This window comes from Anser brachyrhynchus, assembly GCF_964034855.1.
Source record: "Anser brachyrhynchus genome assembly, chromosome: 12".
Lineage (NCBI taxonomy): Eukaryota > Metazoa > Chordata > Aves > Anseriformes > Anatidae > Anser > Anser brachyrhynchus.
Genome location: NC_137707.1, coordinates 3,132,959 through 3,156,087, shown reverse-complemented (window position 1 = coordinate 3,156,087; position 23,129 = coordinate 3,132,959). Strand labels below are relative to the sequence as shown.

The 23,129-nt window shown below is 44.3% G+C and overlaps 1 protein-coding gene across 13 annotated transcripts; it reads left to right on the top strand.

The window, feature by feature from the left end:
• The first annotated feature begins 3,135 nt into the window (after positions 1 to 3,135).
• On the top strand, positions 3,136 to 22,670 carry MTHFSD (methenyltetrahydrofolate synthetase domain containing). Of its 13 annotated transcripts, none has more exons than XR_013938262.1 (11): positions 3,136 to 3,252; positions 3,424 to 3,527; positions 4,884 to 4,997; positions 5,584 to 5,697; positions 7,772 to 7,862; positions 8,724 to 8,836; positions 9,001 to 9,126; positions 17,123 to 17,322; positions 18,816 to 18,907; positions 19,812 to 19,851; positions 21,990 to 22,670. XR_013938262.1 is itself a non-coding variant. In XM_080552205.1 (10 exons), exons 1-9 carry the CDS (start codon positions 3,225 to 3,227, stop codon positions 19,825 to 19,827), a joined length of 906 nt encoding a protein of 301 aa, XP_080408331.1. In that variant the 5' UTR covers positions 3,136 to 3,224; the 3' UTR covers positions 19,828 to 19,851; positions 21,990 to 22,670. The 13 variants fall into 13 exon arrangements, 8 of the variants coding, with proteins under 8 accessions (XP_080408331.1, XP_080408329.1, XP_080408330.1 ...); XR_013938263.1 differs by having other exon boundaries at positions 21,172 to 22,670; XR_013938264.1 differs by having other exon boundaries at positions 20,986 to 22,670.
• Positions 22,671 to 23,129: the final 459 nt, after the last annotated feature.

The window sequence follows — 23,129 nt, the reverse complement described above, 5'->3', positions numbered from 1 at the left end:
GGAAAAAGGAAAAGGAAAAGAAGAAAAAGGAAAAGGAGAAAAAGGAAAAAGGAAAAGGAAAAGGAAAAGGAAAAGGAAAAGGAAAAGGAAAAGGAAAAGGAAAAGGAAAAGGAAAAGGAAAAGGAAAAGGAAAAGGAAAAGGAAAAGGAAAAGGAAAAGGAAAAGGAAAAGGAAAAGGAAAAGGAAAAGGAAAAGGAAAAGGAAAAGGAAAAGAAAAAAAGAAAAAGAAAGCTTTGCCTTGGCAATGCAAACAGTGGCATCACGCCGGCAAAGCCCCACTGATCCTCCTGGCTGTACACTCACACCCCAGTGTCACCTCTGTTCTGGGGACCGACCCCAGGAAGGGCACCAGGGCACAAACCCCACGGCTGTTTGCAGCAGCAGGTGAGGTTGCTGGGCTCAGGCAGGTTGGTCCGGGCCCTAACATCCCTCCTTTGTGGGGTTATTTAGTAAGCACAATGATTCGGTCACAGGCTGTTTATTCACACATGGAAATCCATTTCACAGTGGTCAGAAATACTAATTGCGAGTACCCCAGTTAATGCACCGCAAGGATGAATTTATCATCAAAACAGCTTGACTTAAAAACTTGCAGCTGATTTTTGATTTCAGTATTGAAAATGAATATACGTAGATTAGCATTCATCTTTGGGTACATCTTGTCCGCTTTCTGTGGCTGCCCTTACACGTTTGGTCTGTACTCCAGGGCAAGGACTGCTGCAGCACAAGGAGTTTCTTTCTGCATTGTCCGCAGTGCACCCCGGGGTCTGTAATCCCAGCCTGCGTGAGGCAGGCACTCCCTTTTATAGGGTTTTCATAAACTATGAGAGCTCCAGTTTGTCTTCCGTATGAAATGCTTGGATCCTTTTTTGACCTCTTTCTAGAAGTCAAAAATTTTTGACTTCTTTCTAGAGGTCAAAAATAAAAGACCAGACTATTATATTTGGTTTTGTAAAATGAAATCTAGAAGTGATGCAGTCACCTCGAGTGGACTAACTCCACTTACACGGGGTGTTGGTGGCCCTGTACGCTTCCTGCTACAAAGGGACTTCCCAGTGACATCTGTGCGAGCCACGTGAGGCTGTGAGAGCTAATGGGAATGGCTGCATGAAAAAAAAAAAGATGCCATGGAAAAGCAATTTGGTGCACACAGGATTTCAGAGCCGTGGAATCAAAGCGGTGAATTGAACCGGTCGAAAAAAAACGTCACCCAGCAGCAGACTCCTAGGGCAAAGTATCCTGATCGCTGCAGAGCCAGCTCGGGCCCCTCTTTTTGGGAAGCCAAATCCACGTGTGGGACTGAATGGCCTGCAGGGAGGTTGGAGGGAGCTGTGGGAAGGACCTGAGCCCCCCTGATTGCTATTGCGTTAATTGTCACAATGCAGTTGCTCTCACTCGCTTCCCCTTTCCCAGAGGAGAGGAGGAAGAGTGTGTTAGAGCCGCATCCATCCCGGGAGCTGCAGCACGATGATTTTGGGGTGACAGCGGACAGACGGAGAGCGCTGGCTCTTGCAGCCCCGACGGACACGAGGAGAGCTAAATGCCACCCGGTGTCCCAGCACGGTGAGCCCACTTGAGGTCCCTGCACCCTCTCGGGAAGGAGGACGACGCTTCCATTTCCTCTGCCGGCAGCGCAAATCATGAGGCTGACTTACAGAGAGGCCGTAAATTGCTCACCAAAGGCCCAATCCCGAACTCCCCGCTGAGATATCAAAGTCGCTGGGAGTTTTCCGTGAGTAGGAAGTGGAGGAATGAGCTTCAAACATTTAGGCCCAGCTCCACATGGGTGGTCTATTATGCCTGGACGGATTCCCACTGGCTCCAGCAGCACTCGGAGGTAGTGAAAAGGCTCTTCCTAAGCGCACCCCATTGCGGAACCAGGGCTCCGAGTTCTTTCTCCAAATGCTGACGAGGGGTTTCGGTGGGAAGGTGAAGCCCCAGGCTCACCACAGCGTTTAGCCCAAGTCCACGGTATCAGTTTGAGCTTGAAAAACAAATCGTTGGAGGGGGAAAGACTCCCGGGCCCAGTGGAGCCGTGGCCTTTGCTTTGCGCTGTGAAAAAAACAGCTCGGCAACCAACAGCAGCCCCAGAAAGAAAATGCGCTTGCATCTGCCCAGCGAAACATCTGCAACTATTCAGAGAAGAGCATCCTAATTTGTTCCGCTTTTTGGGCTGGCAGAGCAACAGTCAGCTCTGGCCGTGGACGTGTATCGGCAGCACCCGAGCCAAGCAGATCAGAAACCGAACCCCAAAGCCATGTCCCATTCTTCCCTGAGAGGCTTTAAGACAAAGCCATGGCTCGTCGCTCCCACGGCCCTCCTGTCCCGCTCTGCTTTTCTCGGGGTGCTTGGGGAATGCATCCGTCCCATAAATAATAAATCGGGCAAATAAATCGTTTGCCATCCCATTATATGTGGGTGAGAAGCGTGCTTCGCAGATGCTGGCGGACCTGGAATCGCACGTAAAGGCTGGGTAGTGCTTTATGTATGACTGGATGACTTTAAATGGAAAAATAACTGATTAAATAGTTGATTTGGGAGTTTGTTTTATGAGAAGTGTGCTTTTTTCCAGGTAAAACATATGACTGAAAGGAAGGCTATGGGATCCTGGGGGGCTGTGCTGCGCCCTGTTTCTGTACATAAGCTCTCCCTGATTTCTGCTCTGAACCTTACGTCAAGACGCGGCCCCTCGGGGGCTGGCAAAGCACGGGGACATGGCCGGGATTTTGGGGCATGACTCGGGGAAAGGCCCATGGGTTGGGCTTGGGGTTTTCCTCACAGCGTGTGGCACTGCAGAACAGGCCATGGCGGGAGAGGGGGCTTCTCTTTGGGGCGTTCATTCCTATTCCTATTCCTATTCCTATTCCTATTCCTATTCCTATTCCTATTCCTATTCCTATTCCTATTCCTATTCCTATTCCTATTCCTATTCCTATTCCTATTCCTATTCCTATTCCTATTCCTATTCCTATTCCTATTCCTATTCCTATTCCTATTCCTATTCCTATTCCTATTCCTATTCCTATTCCTATTCCTATTCCTATTCCTATTCCTATTCCTATTCCTATTCCTATTCCTATTCCTATTCCTTCCTATTCCTACCCCCCCCATTTCCCCTTCGCCCTCGCACCTTTTTGTCCCCTCCGCCCCGCCGTAGCCTCCCGGAGCGGTGGGCGGAGCCAAGCCGGGGCCGGAAGCCCCACCTCTGGGCGGCTCTCGCCGCCATGCAGGGGGGCGCGGGGCCGCGCGCGGGTGAGCGGCGGGGGCGGGGCGCGGGGGCGCGACGTCACGGTGGGGGGCGTGACGTCACGCGGGGCGTTACGTCACGGCGGGGGGGGCGCGAGGGTGACCGTTGGGGGGCGACCGTTGGGCTGAGGGGATTTAGGGGGGGCTGTAGCTGAGCGCTGCCCCCCGTCCCCTCAGGGACATCTAAGGGCGGCGTCCGGGAGCTGGTGTGGGGCTACCTGGAGAGCAGCGGCCTGGCTGAGAGACCCCGGCCCGTGCACGGCCGCATCCCCAACTTCAAGGTACGGGGGGGAGGGTGAGGAGGTGGGGGTGGTGGAGGTTATGGGGGTGATGGTGATGGAGGTGGGGGTGGTGGAGGAGGAGGAGGAGGTCCTGGGCGTGGTGGTGGGAGCGATGGAGGCAGTGGTGATGGTAGTGAAGGCAAGGATGGAGGTGGCGGAGGTGGAGCTGGCGGTTGAGGTGGTGGTGGAAGTGGTGGTGGTGGTGGAGGAGGCGATGGAGGTGGTGATCGTGGTGGCGGCGGCGGCAGAGAGCTGAGATCGTCACCCCGTGCACCTCCGGTGCGCTGCGGGTCAGCAAATGCAAAGCTCTGCCGTGCCTGGGGTGTGCCCCTGTGAGGAAAGGCCGGGGGTGTGCAGCTTGCAGAAGGGAAGCATCCGGGGAGACCTCGCTGCAGCCTTTCAATGCTAAAAGGGATAAAGAAAAGGATGGAAGGGGGCTCTGCTTGGGCAGGCAGTGATAGGATGAGGGGGAATGGTCTTAAACTAAAAGAGAAGAGATTCAGACCAGGCATTAGGAGGAAGTTCTGCGCTGTAAGGGTGGTGAGGCGCTGGCACAGGCTGCCCAGAGGATGTGGCTGCCCCATCCCTGGAGGTGCCCAAGGCCAGGCTGGATGGGGCCTTGGCCAGCCTGATCCAGTGGGTGGTGTCCCCGCCCATGGCAGGGGGTGGGAACTGGATGATCTTTGAGGTCCCTTCCCACCCGAGCCGTTCTGTGATCTCCCACAGATAGGCCGTGGCAGGTGTGCGCTGCATTTTTTTTTGTTTCACCAGGTTTTCACACCTCACTCTAAGAACTTAATTTCTTGAGCTCCATATAGGCTTTGCAAAGAAAGACTTGTCCCGAAAGTGGTTCATCCAAAACCAGCCTCTGTGACCTTTGTTTAAAGGAACCTGTTTGTGTTCATTGTCTAAAAAGGGAAATTGCCCTCCAACTTTGAGTCAGGAGTGAATGGAGTCAACTTAGGCAAAGTGAGTGTACCCAGGTCCCCTTTTTTTCTGTGGCCTGCAAGATGTTAGTCGAGCCTTCAGCCACTGTTGGTATGTGTTTCCTTCCCATAGAGAAGGTCACAAAATTAGCAGTGTGTCCCTCTTGTTTAAAATCATGGGAAGTTAGCGTCTCTACAGGATGAAAGAGTAAAAATTTCTCCTCTCTGCTTTGAACTCCTTGGTGATGCATGGTTATTTTATGAAAACAGGGTGCCTCTCATGCTGCGACAAGGCTTCTGGCTTTACAGGAGTTCAAAGCCGCCAATACTGTAAAAATAAATCCCGATGTTCCCCAGAAGAATGCTCGCTTTCTAACACTAGAAGTAAGTGAATGCATTCCCTTCTCTCCTGATTCCTTTCTTCACACAGGGGTCCCACCAGGCTTGCTGCTCTATTAAAGAGCTCGATGCGTTCAGCAGAGCAAGTGTGATCAAAGTGGATCCTGATAAACCTCTGGAAGGCGTTCGGCTAGCCGTGCTGCAGGTAACTGAGTGCCTTGCACCCCTGAGGAGGAGAGTGGGACAATGGTGCGGTGCTTGGCAGCACCTTGTGGCCAACTCCTGCTATTTTTCCTGCAGGAGTTTTACCAGTCCTGAGCTTCCCAGGGCTGCTCATGTCAGCGTATCATTGCCTTTTGGGCAAACTACAGAGGTTCACATAGAGTTCTGGTAAAGTAGTACACTTCTGTGGAACAACAGCTGTTTCCATGGTTTTGTGGTCTAATTCCCAGAAACACGTCAGGTGGCCTTGCCTCAGATTGCCATACATTTATCACAGGGTGTATGTCAGACCCATAAATGTTTGTTCGCTTATTATGAGTACCTCATTTGTGCACGCATACTTTAGACCAACAGGCATGTTTTGCCCTGTATTTTTTAAATAGTTCCTTGTCTGAAGCTGTACCGTAGTGGAGAGGATTCCTCTACAACCACTACACAGTCACCGATGCTAACGACGCATAGCAAATAAGATGGTTGGCCATATGGAGATCTATGGGACAGTAAAAATGTTTCTTCTGTGTAAAACGAGCCCGCCCCATTTTAATGTGGTGACTCCTTTTGTTTCACAGGCAAGGAAGACTTTGTTGGTTCCCACCCCGCGGCTGAGAAGTGGCCTGTTCAATAGGATTGTGCCACCCTCAGGTGCCACCAAGGAGATCCTGCGGATATGTGCTACTTCTCAAGTAGGGACACAAAACGGGCAAAGTCTGAATTAACATGTGGAGGAGAGTTGTGTTATGACAGTCTAACTTAAAGTTGGAATACCAGATGCTACGTGACAGCTTGTTCTGTTAGTGTGTCACTCCTGGTTTTGTGTACACATCCACCAGGAATACTCTTTTGGCAGCGCTGAAGTCATGATGCAATTTATTTTTTTCATGTCTATTTAATTTATTAATAGAATGGTATATTTTGTGAATGCTTTCTGGAACATTATGAACAACTTTCATAGGTGGTTTGGATCTTTAAGCTTCTAATAAATATTATTTCTGTATTATTTTTGCAGTTTTGAGTTGGTAAACCCTATAAGGAGTATTTCAGTGTGTACAGTTTTTGCCTGATCTGGCCAATAAAATATTTGGAGTTATTCAATAGAAAAGATTGGTTCTTCTACAGTCTTAAGTTTAAAGAAACATAAATTCTGTCATTTGCCTCAACTGGCAGTATAAAAATAATGTGTATGTAGTGGTTTCCTTTGAAACGTGGTGTGTTGCTGCCCTCTGGTGTTAAAATGTCATACTGTATAGCTAAAGTCACTTGGCAGAGAAACCTGTCTTGGTTTACATGCATCATTATTTGATGTGATAATTTAACTTGTATAAAATGAATAGTTCTGCTATATAGTTTTATTCCCTTCTTTATCTCCTGCTAAACGCAATAAAGTTCTAGAGTAACCTAGTATACAACTGAGGATTGTAAGTGGATGGTAATTAGTAGCAACTTTCTTTGTTGGAAGTTCTATTAAGGTCATTAATTAAGTTTTTCAGGGTTGAAGAGCACTTTTTTGAAAGGGACCTTTCTTTTGACCTGCTTCAGGCCTCGTGTCTGATCTAGGATCTTACCATCACATCTGTTTCTTCCCCAAATAGGCTTACTAATGAATAAATGCTATTAGTTTATACTGACAAAGCACTGTGCAATCTGATTGTGGCACACTGCTGTGAAGTGCATAGTGAGCCTTATTACTTAAAGTCATACAAAAATTACCAATCTTTTTGGTTTTATGCTTCACCCTGAAAATGTTTTTTTTTTTTTTTTTATTGTGAGGATTAACTTAGCACGAGGTTGAATTGGTGTGAAAAAGATTTGTTATGCTGTATATGTGTATTAAGAGTGAATGAATACCAAGGTATCTTTAAGTTCTAAACATCTGATGTTTGAAAGCTAAAATAAAGTTCTGTTTTTAATTTCTGCAGCTCTGGACAGAATTTTATTAGGATGTGTCCTTTAGAGAGGAGCCTGAAGGGGGCGAGGGGGCAAGAGGAATTAAGAAAGGTTGCCAGGGCTATGTAAAGCTTTTCTTCTGAGTTGTCAGGAATAATGTGGTTTTCTTCATCAGTGTTGTAGTTAGGAAGTTTGGGTAAAGATAGCTTGGCAGTGGCACATCCTGAATAATGGTCACACAGCAAAGTGTTGAGGAGTGCAGTCTCAGGGAACATGTAGGCAGCTTGGGAATGTGCTTTTAAAGATTTGGGTCTGGAGATGCTGGCAGTGCCGTGTACAGTATGAAAAGGAGAGTAATCCAGCATCTGCACCTTGTTGTGCATTTTGGGTACAGTTTAACATCTTCAGGCTGTAGCTGTCTGTCTAAATTAACCTTGTGATTTGTATGTGAGAGCTAATTTAAGAATTTGTAGTGCTCTGGCGTTGCTCATGAATGTGAATCTATATCTTATGACTTTCACTTGGTAGGAGTAGGAGGGTAAGTTTCATTTGCCCTCATTTTCAGAAATAGATGCGGAATTAAGGGTTTCAAATACAAGGTTTTGACCCTAAAAAAGCAACCGTGTTTAGAAAATGGCCCACCTCCCTTAGCTCTCCCTGAAGTGTGCCAGAATCCTCGTCACTGTAGTAGAAAATGTATTCTAGGATTCCCTAGAGGGAATCCCTTTCCAGACATTTACAACTTGGCTATACATGGAAGAAACACTTAGAAACACGGGGAGTCACTTGGATTTATCAAAATACTCTGGATTTCAGCCTCACTGGTTGGAAGACTCTGCACTGTGTGAACCTAAAGCTATGTTTTTCTTGCAGGGTATAAAAGAATACAGTGTGCCTGTAGGTCTTGATGGGAAAGTACGAGTGGACTTGGTTGTTGTAGGATCAGTGGCTGTCTCTGAAAAAGGTAAGATAAAACCTTGTAAGCTTTCCAGGCGGAGGGAGTTAAGGTTGTGATTCTCAATGTTACATCGTCACTTTGACAGACCTGAAAATCTCCTTGGAGCTTAATTGTGGCCTTAAGATTTGTCTTTTCTGTGTGTCAAATCACTGATCCTAGTCCAAGCAGGAAGATTCAATGCCTGGTTTACAACAAGTCCCGGTGGCATTGATGGGCAGGCAGCAGTGTGGTTTAGAGCATGCAGGCCACTGTTCTGGCCTTCAGTAGAACTACTCAGGCAAGCTTTTCTTTTTTCTTTTAAAGGAAGCAGGGAGACCCACGTGTTCAGAGACCTGCACTGCTCTAACAGGCTGTATAAAAGAATGGGTGTTGCAGCTGCTGATTCAGTACCTATCTGGGGATCAGATTTTGCATATTCTAGTCTTTTGAAGAACCGCTGGTGGTGAAAAAATATCTGTTGACTTCACCCATTGCCTAAAAATAAAATGCTCTTTGTATGTGACCCAGATTCCTCTTTACTTACATGAAGTTAAACTGTGCTTGATGTGAGTAGGTGGTTCTAATTACAGTGGGTAAATAGGTTGCTGTGTTAACCAAATTGGATCGGGTTTGGTTTATTCTCAGTGAGAGGATCCTGGCATCTTCCAAGTGTTTGTTGAAACTAACATTTAATTTTAATTTCAGTTTTAATTCAAAGTAAGGTTGCGTTCTGTGAAAGACGTTGATCTGAATTCTTGCCAGGTTATAACTCTGTGCTTGGTTTATCTGTTGCAGAGTGCTTAGTTTAATTTCATGCTTTTGACAGTTACCATTCTTTCCACTGTGCTGTTTGTGTCTACTATCACCTTTTGCTTTTGTGTGTTTTAGGCTGGAGGATTGGAAAAGGTGAAGGTTATGCAGACATGGAATACGCAATGATGGTGTCAATGGGAGCAGTGAAGGAGGAGACACCTGTAGTTACTATTGTGCATGACTGCCAGGTAAGATAAAATACCTGCTCTGAAGTGGCAGCTTGGAATGATTTTGGGGTAGCACCTTTACTTTGTTTCCAGGGTCACTGATAGATTTGCATATGTTACAAGACATCAGGAATTATGCACAATTTTAATGAATTTGTTTTTAACAAATCTCTTGCTTCTTGTAGGTGCTTGACATAGCAGAAGAGCTTCTTGATGATCATGATTTAACCGTTGATTATATACTCACACCAACAAGAACCATCAAGACTAATTGCGAACGACCAAAACCACAGGGAATAATATGGCATAAGGCAAGTTACCTCTGTTAACAATGGTTTTCTGGTACCAATATTCTGCTGATAAGTTCCCCATTTTTACTCCCGTAGGGAAAATTACATATAAACACATTGGTTACTTTGGAAATAATTGGAAAAGGAGCAAATGTGTTTGTTAGATGAAACAAAAATACAGCATAAATGTTCAGTGGTTTGTAGATGGTGATAGTGACAAAGTATATTACTGAAGCTGAATTTATGGTATCAAATGAATTATAGGGTGAGAGTTGCCAAAAACATTATTCATGGAGTTTTAAGAAAGACATCATTTCTTGTAGTTGTTTGCAGTATAACAGCTTATGTAAGATGAGGGACTTCTCCATCTTGTTTTATATCTAATTCTTGAGTGCTTAATAAAACTGCCTGCCTTCTATTTATGAAGGCAGTACTTTGGAGACAACTTTATGGCATTAGACTGTGTGGAATGGGTGGAATACATGCTGCTCCAGTTCTAAAAGAAAAGCGTGACTTAGTGGCTGGTACATTGCTGTTTACATAGTGAATGTATGGGGTTGGCTTCCAGAGGACAGATGAATTTGTAACTGGAGCTCATTATCAGGTGGAGGAACAGTGACTTGATACTGCTTTAAATCATGTATCATTATTTATTGACAATGATTGTATTATGGGTTTGGAGTTGTTTTTTTTTTTCTGGAGATTGTCAGAAACTTCAGTGGTTTCAAAAATGGTTTTGGAAAAGCATTTAGGAAATTATTCTACTGGAATTGCATTCTGTGAAAACGTTTTCTTTGTCATTAGATTTTCATTCCAGAAGTCATCTTGTTAGGGAGAAGACCCTGGGTAGCAGGATAAATGCTAAAATGAGGCATAGCGTACCCTTTCTTTGCAGAAAGCTCTGGAGAAATACTGGTGAATACTTTCAGGGAAATCAGTTGTTTGGCAAGTGGTTAACAAAGTAAAAAGTTGCATTTGTTAAGGTAATGTATCTACAACAAACAATTCTAGCCAGTACTATTTTTATTCCTATGGTGAGAGAGTGATTTACCCTGACTGTGGTTGAGGATTTGAGGTTAAAATTAAATAAATAAAAGCTTTCTCTGTTCTAGTGCATTTTTTCCATTGAATTATTTTTGAATTATAATTTTTAGGGTATTATTGAATGTAATTGTTTTGAAGGCCTATTCCTTGTGCTCTATCCATCTTGCCAACATACTTTTGATTATAGTCTGTCTCTCTTACTGTCAGACCAGTCTCAGTAAGCAGCCTTGCTAATGCTTCCCCCCCACCTCCCGTCTCCTTCCTTTTGCTGGCAACATTATTTAAGGGTCTGGGGCACAGTCTCTTGCAGGGACCCTTGAATCTTTTGTGTGGCTTTTGCCATTGGTAGAAAGTCAAGTCAGTCCCCAAGCAATTTATCAAATTCAATGTTTCTTTTGCATTTCTTTGCTTTGCAAAGAAAAAGTCAAGCTTTGTGTTACAGAATGTTGCTCAAAAGCTTACAAAGTATTTGTCGCAACCCCTTGTTTCTAAAGCTTGAGGAGATGCTTAGTAAGAGTTTTATCTAAAGCCTGCACCACATTGACTTCAGCCAGTTTGTGTGTCATAATGAAAGTTTTTCCTATAGTAATCTCTGCGTTAGTGGTGGTGTCTGAAAAATACAGCTCTCATGGAATTTTTTACAGCTTTCACTGAGAACAGAGTTCTTTACACAACCGAGCTTTAAGTGTTTGAGTGTTAATTTAACATATAAAACAGCTTTTGGCTGTTCTTCAGAGCTTGTGTTGACTAGATAATATTGGAGAACACTAGTCAGTGGGGATGATTATGTTTCTGTTATTTTGGGACAACAGCAAAGCGTTGTCTGTACGAAGAAAGAATTTAGCATTATTCTTTCACAGGGAACTGAGCAACTTGTATATATGTTGTTTGTGGCTGTGGAGGTAACTGTGATCTACTCCTGCACAGAGGGTCTTGGAGGTGGGAGGTCTAGTTAATTGTCAGGTTGTTAAAATTGTAGGATTTGATTGAGGCAATTTAAGTGTTTGTCCATCAGCTTTATCTGGATGCTTCTACATTATTTTCTCATCTTTTTCTCTACATCCTTTTCTCCTTCAAATCCTGGCTTTGCTGTTGCATTCCTATTCCTCTCAGCAAAACTAAACGAATCAAGAGGTAGTCAGTAAATAAATACCCCACTTCTGTATATGGTGTTTTGTCAACAGAAAGTCGCTTAACTGCTTTAAGGTGGGCGATGTGTAAAATACATTGCAAAAAAGAATTCATCCTTCACTGGATCAAGCCAAGACAATGACTTACAAAATGAATTAAAGGTGTTTGCAAACGTGGGATTACTGCTAAGAATTGTTGTAAAGGATGTGCTTTCCTAAAGCTGTTAGGATAAATAGCCATTAATAGGTACCCTCTGTTTTCAGCTCGTAATGAGGTAAAAGGGTACCTACAGAGTAAACAAAATGCATATCTCCAGGCTAGGTTTCTGTGCTCAAAGAGGCACTGTGTTGTCTTGGAGTGTTTGTGGTCCTTACATGCTGTGTAGGAAGGAAGTAGTGAGTCAAGTATGGGAACAGGTGCGAATAATTATATACTGTGATTTTTGTCATAGAAATGCTGATTTTTTAAAGACTTCAAAGGAAATATAAGAGCTACAGTGTTAGTACCAGGGAAGCATTATCAAAATAAGTACTAGGCACTCTAGAAACACATCTGAATTACAAAGGCAATACTGGAGCATGTATACAGGTAAGCTTTCTGCACTGGAGTTGAGGGGTTTGAAAAATGTGTAAGTGCTCTTGGAGGGCAGCAAGGGCCGCTAAGAGCTGAGCTCTCTGGAAAACTTTATTTGGATACCAGTGGAGAGTTATTTGGCTTCATCTGCCTCGAAAATCCGACCCATTGTTTCTGGGAACTCTGAATTCATGAACCAACTTACTTTCTCATTTAGTATTTTGTATGGGTAGCTGTGATCTTTATCTGCGATGCTGTCAATTATGCGTGTCGCAATTGTGAAGTTATTTGTGCTGTGCTTATTTTAAATTGAAACTGTACAGACCAATTAAAATACTTGGGGGCATGAAGAGGGAAATGAGAATAGTTGGTAGAAAAATCACTAGATTCTAGCAAGCATTTCCTTCTCTTTTTTTTTATTCACTCTTTTGCTGAGAATTTTATAGAAGTAGGAATTTTTTTTTCCCAAAACGAAGTGAACTAGGAGAATCCCTGGGTCTGATGTTGAAAGAGTTTAATATGCAGTGGCAGAGAGACACTGACAACAAACAGCTTTTGATTTGGGTCTGTGATAGAATGTTTGCAAAGTAGAATAATGCTGTTTCAGAGCTCAAAAAATTCACACACTCAAGCTGGCAAAACCTTTAGCAGGGACGTGCTGTTGCCATCAGAAAAAAATTATTGTCGGTTTAGCTAGGGCTTTTTGTTTTATTTTTGGGGTGGGTTTGTTTTGAGGGATAGTGTGAGCAGGGCAGGCTTCCACGCTTGGTTAAACATCTCGACACCTTTGCAAATCTGACCCTTGCTGCGGAGTCCACGGACTCGGTTTTTGCTGATGGATTCCAAATGTGGGTTGCATAAGTTTCTCCTGAGGGACACTCGCAGACTCCATGGGCTGCCAGCTCCCAGAAATATGCCCTCGGATTGCGTGCACATATTTGGACATTTTATCATTCATTTGCACAAAACGTTCGACTGTGCTGGCCCGTCCTAGCTGTCTTGGCTTTGTGCTTTAAACCCCTGTGAGCAGAGCGCTCCTTGAAACAAGCAACTGATTAAGGAGACAACGTGAGAAGTGGGCTCTGTTCTGGAGGCCTTTATGAGGAGTCTCGGGTCAGGCATCCCCCACGGTGGGCAGAAACGAATCTTGCAAACACTTTGGCCTTCCAGCCTCAGTACTTGGAAGGGTTGGTGGATCTACTCTACTAAAGATCGTTTGGTCTTGCTCTCAGCCTTCCAGGGCAGGGCAGCAACACCTGTATCCATCGTGAGCCACGTGTTCCTCTATTATTTGGTGTGCCCAGATGGGTAGCTATGAGAAGCAGAATTAAATAACAGACTTAGCATCCTCTCCAATCTGTAACTGTCCTTCCCGTACGGGCCCTACATCAGAACTGCACTGCCTTTGCTGCCAGGGAAATCAAAGCAGTGTTTGGCTTGGCCTGCACTGTATCAGGGGTCAGCATTACTCATTCTGTCAGAGGACAAACACATCTTTCATTTTCTCCAGCAAAATATTGAAAGTGGCTACGTTCGCTCTTCTGGAATAACAGTGGCTGAGGAGAGCCCCGACGTTCCAGCAGAGACTTTGCAGAAGTCCATCTGCCACTACGTTGTTTTGGGACCAAACCAGGTGTCGTAAGAGTGCATGCTCAGGGTTAAGTGCTGGGAGATTTTTATTGGCAGGCAGCATCCCAGAGTCTGTTTTCTTCAGGTTTCTGTCAGAGAGGGGCCACATTTCCCTTCTCAGCTTCTTTCCCATAGCCCGGTAATTGTGTGCCAGAAGAATTCATCTACCCTGCTGTCCTCTTTCCCCAAGGCTCTCCCAGCCATGGCAGGGAGTAGGCAGGATTGTTAAATGATTAATTGCCTTTGGTGGAGTTATTTTTAACCTGAATCACTTCAGTTACTGAGTTCATAGCACAGCCCCAGAAGCACTTCTGTTGTCCGACCCCAGAAGGCTGAAGCGTGGAAGCGGCCTGGGAATTGGTGGTCAAGGGATAATAGGAAACTTCTTCAGCTGGCTTCGCTGCCAAAGCCAATCATCTAAATCCCAACACTCAATACAAAGTTTACAAACATCAATAAATGGCTTGGCTCTGACTTTATAGGGAAAGGGGGAGCAAGGGAAGGAGCTTCCGCCACTGAGGTTGCCCAGGTCCGCATAACGGGATCAACAAGACGCGGGGCAGAGCCCAAGTCCCTTGCGTCCTGGCTTAGCTCTAAGTGCTAAGCAAGGCTAGGGAGGAGTGACCAGCCGGCACAGGACCAAGAAACGTGCAGCTTGTTTAAAAGAGAGGAGGAATATCTTTGGAATCTCTCCACATGGAAATAAATCATTGCAATCCTCCCCAGCTCACAAGACAAAAGAAACTTTTTTTCGTGATCGTAATTAGCAACACATTGTACTACCACAAAGGAGTTCTTTTGTTTGGTATTTTGCAACAGAGCAGAGCAAGTTTTTTCTCCTCCTGTGCCACCCACTGCCCCTTTTGCCCTTTTGTCTCTCACCCCCTGCACCCCAAAAAAGGTGGAGAAATGATATTCTGAATTCCTAAACTGAGTTTTTCTACCATTCTTTGACATAATAGGAGCGAGAAATAGGGAAGGATTTGAAAGCTTTGGCCCAGACGAAAGATTCTCCTAGACCCCAGGGAAAATATTCTTAAAGGTGAATTCTCTGTCACTCTGTGGCAGAAGGATGTCAGTTGACAGTATCAGAACTAGTTTAATATATTTTTTTCCAGATTTTTTTTTTTTACAAACAAATCTAAGTGCTAAATCAACTGCCTTTGTTGCTTAGAGGCTTCTTACTGGTATGCCTACCCAGGGCTGCATTTCAGGTAACGATAGGCTCGCTTTGTGGTGGTTTTTGATGATCAGAGCTTCAGCTCTTACAGAGAACTAGTTCGTAGTCCTTCTGAAGACACACATGCTATTGCATGTACATCTGCCTGAGGCTGCAGGGACCCTGAACCAGGAGCTCCAGGCAGATACCAAAAACTGCTGGTCACTCCAGTGAGAAGAGAGGCAGTGCTGCAGCCTGGCCAGTTGAGCTCTCTTTTAGAAAGTATGCTGACCCCGGATTATCTAAGTCTTCTCTTCAGTTTGTCCTTGAGAGACAGGGAGTTCCAGATCCATCCTCTGAGTGGCCCTGCTCATCGATTCCCTTAATCTGCAAAGTGGGTGAGGGCTCGCTCTTGGTAGCATTGCTCTTTCGAGCTAAAACCCCCCGTCTTTGCCTTAGGAGCTGAGTTTAATTTCAGGGTGAAAGGAACTGTGCACACACTTGGTAATAGGTTAAGGTTGTTCTTTGGGTCCAGGAGTGATTAGTTGCATGAGAATAGAAAAATGTTTTTCCTGTTTGGTTTAATTAGCATAGAGCTTACGTTTCACATAGAAATTTGACAGAGGACAACAAATGTTCCTAATTGTTGGCCAGTAAAAACAAAGTAAGATGGCTTCAGCCATTGGTTTGATGTTGTATTGCCCAGGGAAGGGGAGTTTGCCGTCAAACCCAGCAGTCTGAATTCCTGGCTGAGAAAAACAAATCAGTCCAGGAATCCACAGAGCAATAAGTCTTCAAAATCTGAAAATGGCATGTACCTTTCAGAGTGCTGAGGCTCCCAGAGCCCCAGAGGAAGTCCTTGCCTGCCAGATCAGGCCAGATTTGTACAGAAATTATTCTCAGCCATAAAGTTTGCTTGTTTAAAGGGCCTGATCCCAAACACCTTGTCTCTGGGTCTGCAGTGTGGCAGAATGGAGGTTGCCTCTGCCCTTGATGGTTAGCTCTGTTCCGCTGTTTGATATTATATTAACAAGGCGGAGCTGGGCTGTATGGAAATGTATGTATTTAATTTCAGCCTGAAGTAAAGCTTACTTGTTTGCTCCTCAGAAGAGGAGTCCTGCCTGGAAACATTTAAGAAACTCCTGCTAACTGCCTTTCCTGTTACCTAAGCCTAACATTGCCCCCACCCTGTCTTCAATTTTACTCCAGTCACGTCAGAGTTGGGTTCCTTTCCCTAGAGATCTGTGAATTTTAGACTTCTTGTGGTGCAGTTAGATTGAAACTCCCCCTGACAGAATTGTAGAACCAGGAGTTCAGGGGCTCTGAGCTGAGCCCTGCAGGCATATTCTGGCCTGGGTACGCTGGTGCTGGTCCAGGACAGCCTGCCGAGGTCGTGGCTCATATTCTTGGGCACAACACCCTGCGAGAGTGGCTTGCTCGCACTGTGTGGGCTACTAGCTTGGGACTCTGCTAGCTCAGGCATCACTTCCCCAGGCTCTGTTTTGCTCCCTAAATTTAAGAATTGGATCTTGTGTTGATGGATGTTCTGCTTGTCCAGCAGCCAAGTACGAATTACTGCTGCTTCCAACTGCAGTCTGCAAGCCAAGAGCTAGACCACATTAGCTAGGGAACCACTGCGTTTCCTGCCAGTCACTGAGTGCAGCCTGGGGCATCTCATGCCTGAGATGGATAGGGTTCAGCTGTTGAGAGGAAGAGCCCTTCCAGAAAAGCTGCTTATGAAGTGGGGCTGGATGGAGGGACAGAGAGTTCACAGTTTTGAAGTAAGCGTTTGGACACTCTTCCGTTCTGTGATCCAACCCAGCAGAGTGGTGTGGGATCTGATGAGTAGCTGCGGGTGGTGTGTGAGGTCAGATGGCAAGAGAGGGGCTGTGGTGATGTGCCACAACCAGAGAACGTGCCTCCAGCTGGGCCCACACTCGGAGGAGCCCCGCTACAAGGCACGCTCCTCAGCTGCAAGCTAACACCATGGTCCCTCCTCATTGTATGAGCCAGCCTACGGGATATCCTGTTTTGGGGGGAAAAGAAAGCAAGGAGGTCTGCAGAATGAAAGTGCCTGATGGTCTGATGAATTGTAGGCATGTAAGATTCTGCCAGAGCAGGAGCACAGGCCCTCGGTCAAAGCAAATATTAAGGGATAACAATGAGAATGCAAATCTGAAAACGCCCTGATAAATAAATGTCAAAATCACATAGCTCTGAGTTTGGTTTTGATTTTCCTGCTGGATCTACATTGTACTGCTCGCTTAAAGAGTAACTAATGTTTATTTTTGTCCTGCAGTGTGTATTTAGGGAGCATCTTCAGAATCCAGCCAACAATTAGTAGCATTTTGAATGCTCTGGCACTTCGAATGGCAGCAATATAATAAAGTTCCGCTCTTTTTATGGTACAAATGGGTCCTGATGGTCATCTTTTTCTGGAAAAAAAATCTCATAACTGTATCTGTCTTCCTCCTTTTTTAGGTCAGCTATGAGATCCTGGCAAAAATCCCCATCCTAAAGAGTCTTCGATACAAAGAGAAACAGACAGGCAAGGATGTTACCCTCCAAGACGAACATCCAGACTTGGCAAACGCCAACAAGTCAGCAGCGTTAAATGAGAAGGCAAGGCCTGGAAATACAAGACCGCAGGCTGCAATGGGCTCGGCTCAAATGGGACAACAGTATGTTGAAAGTGATTCTTTAAGTCCCAGATTAGAGGGATCTGGCACGATTACTACTGTGTATGTGGGGAACATACCTCCCAGCGTAAGAGTGAGCGAGCTGAAATATGCTTTAAGGGAATTCCATGCAACTCCTTTAAAAGTGAATTGGCAGGGAGCGCAGCACAGGGCTTTTCTCGATTACAAGGATAAAGCAGCCGCGGAGAGTGCTGTATCCTCTTTGAAAGGCTTGAGCCTCGGGGGTAATACTTTGCGAGTTGAGCTGGCCAAGAATCAGAGAAACAAAGGGCAAGTAGAAATCAATAGTTAGAAATTAATTTGAATAGAGGGGGAAAAAAAAAGGCGTGTTTTTATTGTTTTGCAAGAAGCTGACCTAAGTTTTCAAGGTTATTAGTATAGGCTCTGATTTCTGCAGGCTAAACAACAAAGGCAAAGCCAGCTTTTGAAACAAATGAGGCATACATCTCACAGCTGACTTGCCTGCCCCATTCCTGCAGTTGTACGTGCAAAGTGCATTTGTCAAGATGGATGACAGAGGAGCCTTTTCTCTGAATGGTTGTCCACAAAGTACCCACGTTCTGTGCATTTGTTTTTCATTGGCCCTGGTTTGATTTGCTCTTCAGAGTGTACATCTGTTAGGCCTGGATCAAAAACCTACCCTTTGGTAGCTGCGCGCAGCCACATGGAGCGAGGTGGTTATGTGCTGTCATCTACAGATTGTACCTGCAGATTCGTGCTTGTGAGCTTTAAAGCCAGCTGCAGAAAATCTGTCTTAAAGGTTACAGCTATGTTTACTAAGAAACGGTGTTTGCCTGATGTGAGTTTTCAGCATATTTTTCGTAAAAATGGGGGAAGGGACCTTGGCCTATTTGTGCTCTTAAAGAACTGCTGTAAAAACACTGGCTCAGCCCCCATGTTCTAGTAATAACTATTAACATAAGGTGGAAGAGAAGGTAGCCCCCTTCTCAGGTTTGTTTTGTTATTTCAGCCCTCTGTAAACTTTGTATGTTTTATTTCAGTCTGGGAGAGGAAACTTTCTCTCCCCTACTCCTCCCCAAAACACTTCAGGTGCCTTTTTGATGGATGTAGATAATTATAAAACAGATTATTTTCCTGATTGTCTTGTCTCTTATAATGTGGTGTGATTCCATTGCCTCTGGGAAATTACATTAATAGATAATCATTGTAGTGGAAATGAAAAGCAGACAAACCACAGTCAAAACTTGTTGATGATTAGTCCAGTTCTTTGAAAAGTTGCTGGAGATAGCGGCAAAGCCTGTTCTTACTGTGTCTTTGTCACCACCAGTGTGGTCTTCCTGCACCCACAGCAGCAGACAGTGATGAGCATTAGGGAGCAGCACTGACAAATCTTGTTTGCAGAAGTGCTATCAACTACTAGCTTAAAGTAAGTTTTTACACACACATGAACACTTACAGTGTAGAGGAGAATGATGATTTATGTGGTATGGCTTTTATTATATTTTTTTCTTCAGTTCTTCATTCCTGAAAAACAAGCTGAATTTTGGCTGAACCATCCTTTCTAAACAGAAGCAGTTTTGCCATTGATGCTGGGCACATAGTCAAAGTAAGCATCGAAATGGATTTTTTTTTTAACATATAAGTTGGAAACATTTTTAGCCTGAGGGTACTGTTAAGTATATTTTAAGTACATTATTATGCCTCAAGGGTCAGACATTTCATACAGTATTAAATAAAAAATTCTGTTATCATGAGCTCTGCCCAGGAGGGACTCAAGGAAAGCATTGCTTCAACTTCCTGTAAGGTCAGCAAAGGAGAGGTTTCTGAAGAAGCAGGGCTGTGCTCTTAAATGCTCTCTTTTCCTCCAGCTCAAAATTATTTTCAGTGTCACTTAGTATGAATTCAGACATGAGCACTTCAGGGGCCTCTGCATCTTGTTTCGGTAGTTGTGTGCTTCAAGGATAGGAGTCAGGGGTTATGCTACTACTAAAACATACTCATTACATCATTGGCTTAGAAAGCAGGGGAAAGAAAATCAAAAAATAATTACACATCACTGCTTTCCCCTTCCAAATGATGGCGAGTTAAGCAACATGATCATGTGATGTTTTTTTCGACTCTCGCAATACTGCTTGCATTGGTGATGATGCCCAGGTGACCTCAGCAGTTAAAAAGCATTATTCTGCCAGGGAAAACTTCAGTCGTCTCTAACTTCCCCTGTTATATTGCAGGTTGAACCAGCCTTCTCTGGTTTGTGGGAATTTCATCCTCTGCCTTATTTCTGTGTTTTTAATCTCTGAAGTTTCAGTGCAGATAAGAATAACCGCTGTTGATCTCATAGGGTTTTTTGGGAGGAAAATAATGGTTTTTTGCTTTCACTGAGGCAGAATGAGTCAAAAGAAATTTATAAGTGATAAATTATTTGTATTCATGTGTAAATACATACTTGAAGGTATTCCTAATATATTTTTTTATGCTAACCTTGGTCATCTCTGTTTTTTGATTGCCAGAAACCACAACATATAGTTCCAGGTCAGCTGACCTCCAAAGGTAATGAAAAAGAGGCATTCATACCGGTTTTCTCTGTCTTCTCCTAGTAAAATCTTACATTATGCCAGGGGAGTTACGTTTGTGGTTCCATAGCCTGAGCTGTGCTAGATCTATATCCGTGTAGCCAATCTATGTAATTATCTTCCAGCCTGTCACTTTTTTCAGTCTTATGCTTTGTGAGGTCACATTTCACAGCAATACCTAATAACCTGTTACTTTTCCCAAAAGGCAATTAACAGTCCAAACCACGCTGCTGGGAAGATATTAACTAGACAGAGATACATAACTGCAGTTAGGCTCTGAAAAGAAAAATAATTACTATACGCTTAAGATAATGGACAATTCATTAGCATTCCGAATGAACTGGAATAATGTTGACGCTGTGATAATATCCAATTTAAGTAGTCCTTTTTGATCCAGGTTGTTAAATGGCAAGGTCCTCTAGGCCTTGGCATCGTAAAGTCATTAAAGCTTGTTTTTAATTCAAGGTAGCAGCTGCTCCAGGTCAGAGTTTGGCAGCCCACTGCAAACCCATCTGTATCAGCAGCTTCAGCAAATCAGTAGTAACTAGTGTGGGTACAAGTTCACTTGTCATCTCTGCATCAAGAGCAACATCATGCAGGAACGAATTAGTACAGGCAGCTGCTGAAAATAGAACCTGAAGCTACAGAAGGCTCACCAGGGTTCAGAGCCTCTGCGGAGGGTTTAGTAGTAAGAGGTTATATGAAGGCAGAGCAGTAGTCATCAGAAATCAGGGGTGGCTTCCCCATACTCCTGCAGGTTTAGGGTGGGTGCTTTACTTTCACCAGGGTTTTCTGTTGGCAAATATGACTGAAGAACGTAACCTCTCCCTTTTCGAGATGAAAAATCATAACAAGTCCTAGCGCGTTTATGGATTGATATAGTATTCCCACAGTGAGAACCAGAAGTGATGTTGTAGGAACTTAAGTATTTACATTTTGAAAAGAAAAAAAAAAAAAGCAGCATGACTTGCAGCAAAGCTGTTCTACAAGCTAACCTGTGAGATACACCACTGTATAGCTCATACTGTCTGAAATGCACTGTATATTAACACATTCAGTAGGAGTTTGACCTTGCACATGCTGAAGTCAATGTGATTTCTGTCTTGGCCAGCAAGAGAAGCAGTGACAAGGACGATGCCCTTACTGCCGCTTGGGAAGTTGCTCATCTTTAGCTAAGAGACATTTCAATGCAAGATGCTAAATTGCTGTTTAATTAAGTAATGCAAGACTGCCCAAGGCACACGCCTACACGGTTTTCTGGCATCTCTAGCTGTATGATGTGGATTTTTTCTTGCAGGCTGACCAAAATTCTACTTGGGGAGACAGCAGATTTTGAAGAAAAAGTGAATGGGGCAGTTTGCATCTCTTAGATCTATTGTTTCAGGCTCTCTGCACGGTCAGGAAGACATCAGTTATACATGAGTCACTTCTGACTTTTCTCTGAATCCACAAAACTGAAATATAATGCTTTTTAGTGAATCCTTAGACTCTGATCTCATAATGAAACTCGAGGAACTGAAGCCTGCTTATGTTTCACTTTGGCCCAGATCAGGACTACGCAAGATATTTTAGCAACAATCAAACCACAAAGTCCGTGCCCTGAAGAATTTACAGTCTGAATTAACAAGCTTTAAAGATGCGAACTTTTACTAAAATAATAACTCTTCATTTTCTGCTGGTTGTATTTGTGGCCCTGGTGCTAGCACCTAGGATGAACTTGGCTATATATACATGGATAAGGTTTGTGCCTAATCTCAGGTGGATATTGGCCCCTACAGTCCCTCTTTATTGCTGTGACTGAAGCGCTAGTCTAGGACTGTAGAAGCCTCAGTGCTTCAACCCTGTTCTCTGTAATTGCCTTTTGGTGACCGCTCATGCCCAGAACAATGGAGAGAATGTACTTCTAAGCACTTAACCCCCAGTCTCCTTCTGTATGAATGGTGGGATATCCTTGCTTTTTACGACTCTCATGATAAAAACATTTACAATGAGAAAGAAGTGCCTGGGTGCTGAAGGAAAAAAAGAGGTCTGAAATGCCTGTGATAGATGTGCAGTCTGCATTTAATAGGAAATGAAGTGATCCCTAACACAGACTTGATTTTGGTTCACTTGCAGCAGCACAAGAGCCTGTGTTTCACTGCTGTGTGATGAGAAGAAAAGTTCAGCAGTACAATGGGAAATACTTTACTGAGCCAACTTTGTTCAGAAGTAATTAAAAATGAGGTCTTTCTATTCTCTGTGCAGCCTGATGTCCTCGCTTGTCATGTGGTTCGATGCATTCTTTCCAGCTCCTTTCATGGCACAAACAAGTTAGGATGTTGTTATTGCATGCCCCTCTTTTTAAGGGTTCAATGGGGAAAGATGCTGAACAGCTCCGGAGGCTGGTCAGCGTGAGCAAACCCAGCTCAACTTTCATGGCAGCTGAGAGGGTGCAGAGTCCGGCAGCGACCACCCTAGGTGTTACAGCGTGTGTGTATGAGCTTCCCAGAGTGCTTCTGCCCCCTCTGCTCATCTTCTGTCCCCACTTGTGGGAGAGATGCAAAGAGAAAACTATCGGATGAATGGAGCCTCCACCAGCTCCATTAGGCTCGAGAACATGGTCACTTTGGAGGGGATTTTCTTTTGTTGAATGATATTAGTCACAGCGTGGTGTGTGGCACAGAGCAGTGAGGCAACATTGTGATCTGCTAACAATAAAAACGAGGTGGCTAAATGCCACTCAGCACTGAAAACTATACAATCATGAGGGTTTTCCTTCAGACAGCTATGTCCATGCATTTCCTGGAACAAGGACAAGGCCACACAGCTTCAATCCACCAAAGACAACAGCGAGTAAACAAGCCATCTTGCTGTGTAGTCTCCTCTGAGTGACAAGAATCAGAGATTGTTTGTTTCCATGGAGAGAAAAAGGAAAAAAAAAGTCTCAACATCAGGGTGGGAAGACAGCAAAGCCTGCTCCTGTGTCACAGCCAGGTCCCCATCCAGCCCTCCAGTGCCTCCATTCACATTTGTCCCTGGTTCCCTCCCAGAAAGCAGTCTTTAAGGACAGAGGACTTAGCTCATTATCATTGGAGACCAATAAAATATCTGGGGAAAGGGATGGTTAAATACTGGCTTCAAGTCATGTCTTTTTTTTTTGTCTTAAATTTAATCGTCTTATAGTGCTCCAAAGGGAGAAACAAACGTTTTTAAGAAAATGCTTCCATTGAAAATCTAGCACTGGCTCTGCATTTTTCTCTATAACTGCAGCAAGGG

Excerpts from the sequence above, each read along its gene's own strand:
- MTHFSD (XM_080552201.1), top strand. The coding sequence starts at position 3,225 with ATGCAGGGGGGCGCGGGGCCGCGCGCGG. Across the intron at positions 3,253-3,423 it reads GGGCGCGGGGCCGCGCGCGG|GGACATCTAAGGGCGGCGTC; the intron begins GTGAGCGGCGGG and ends CCGTCCCCTCAG. Across the intron at positions 3,528-4,883 it reads GCCGCATCCCCAACTTCAAG|GGGTCCCACCAGGCTTGCTG; the intron begins GTACGGGGGGGA and ends TTCTTCACACAG.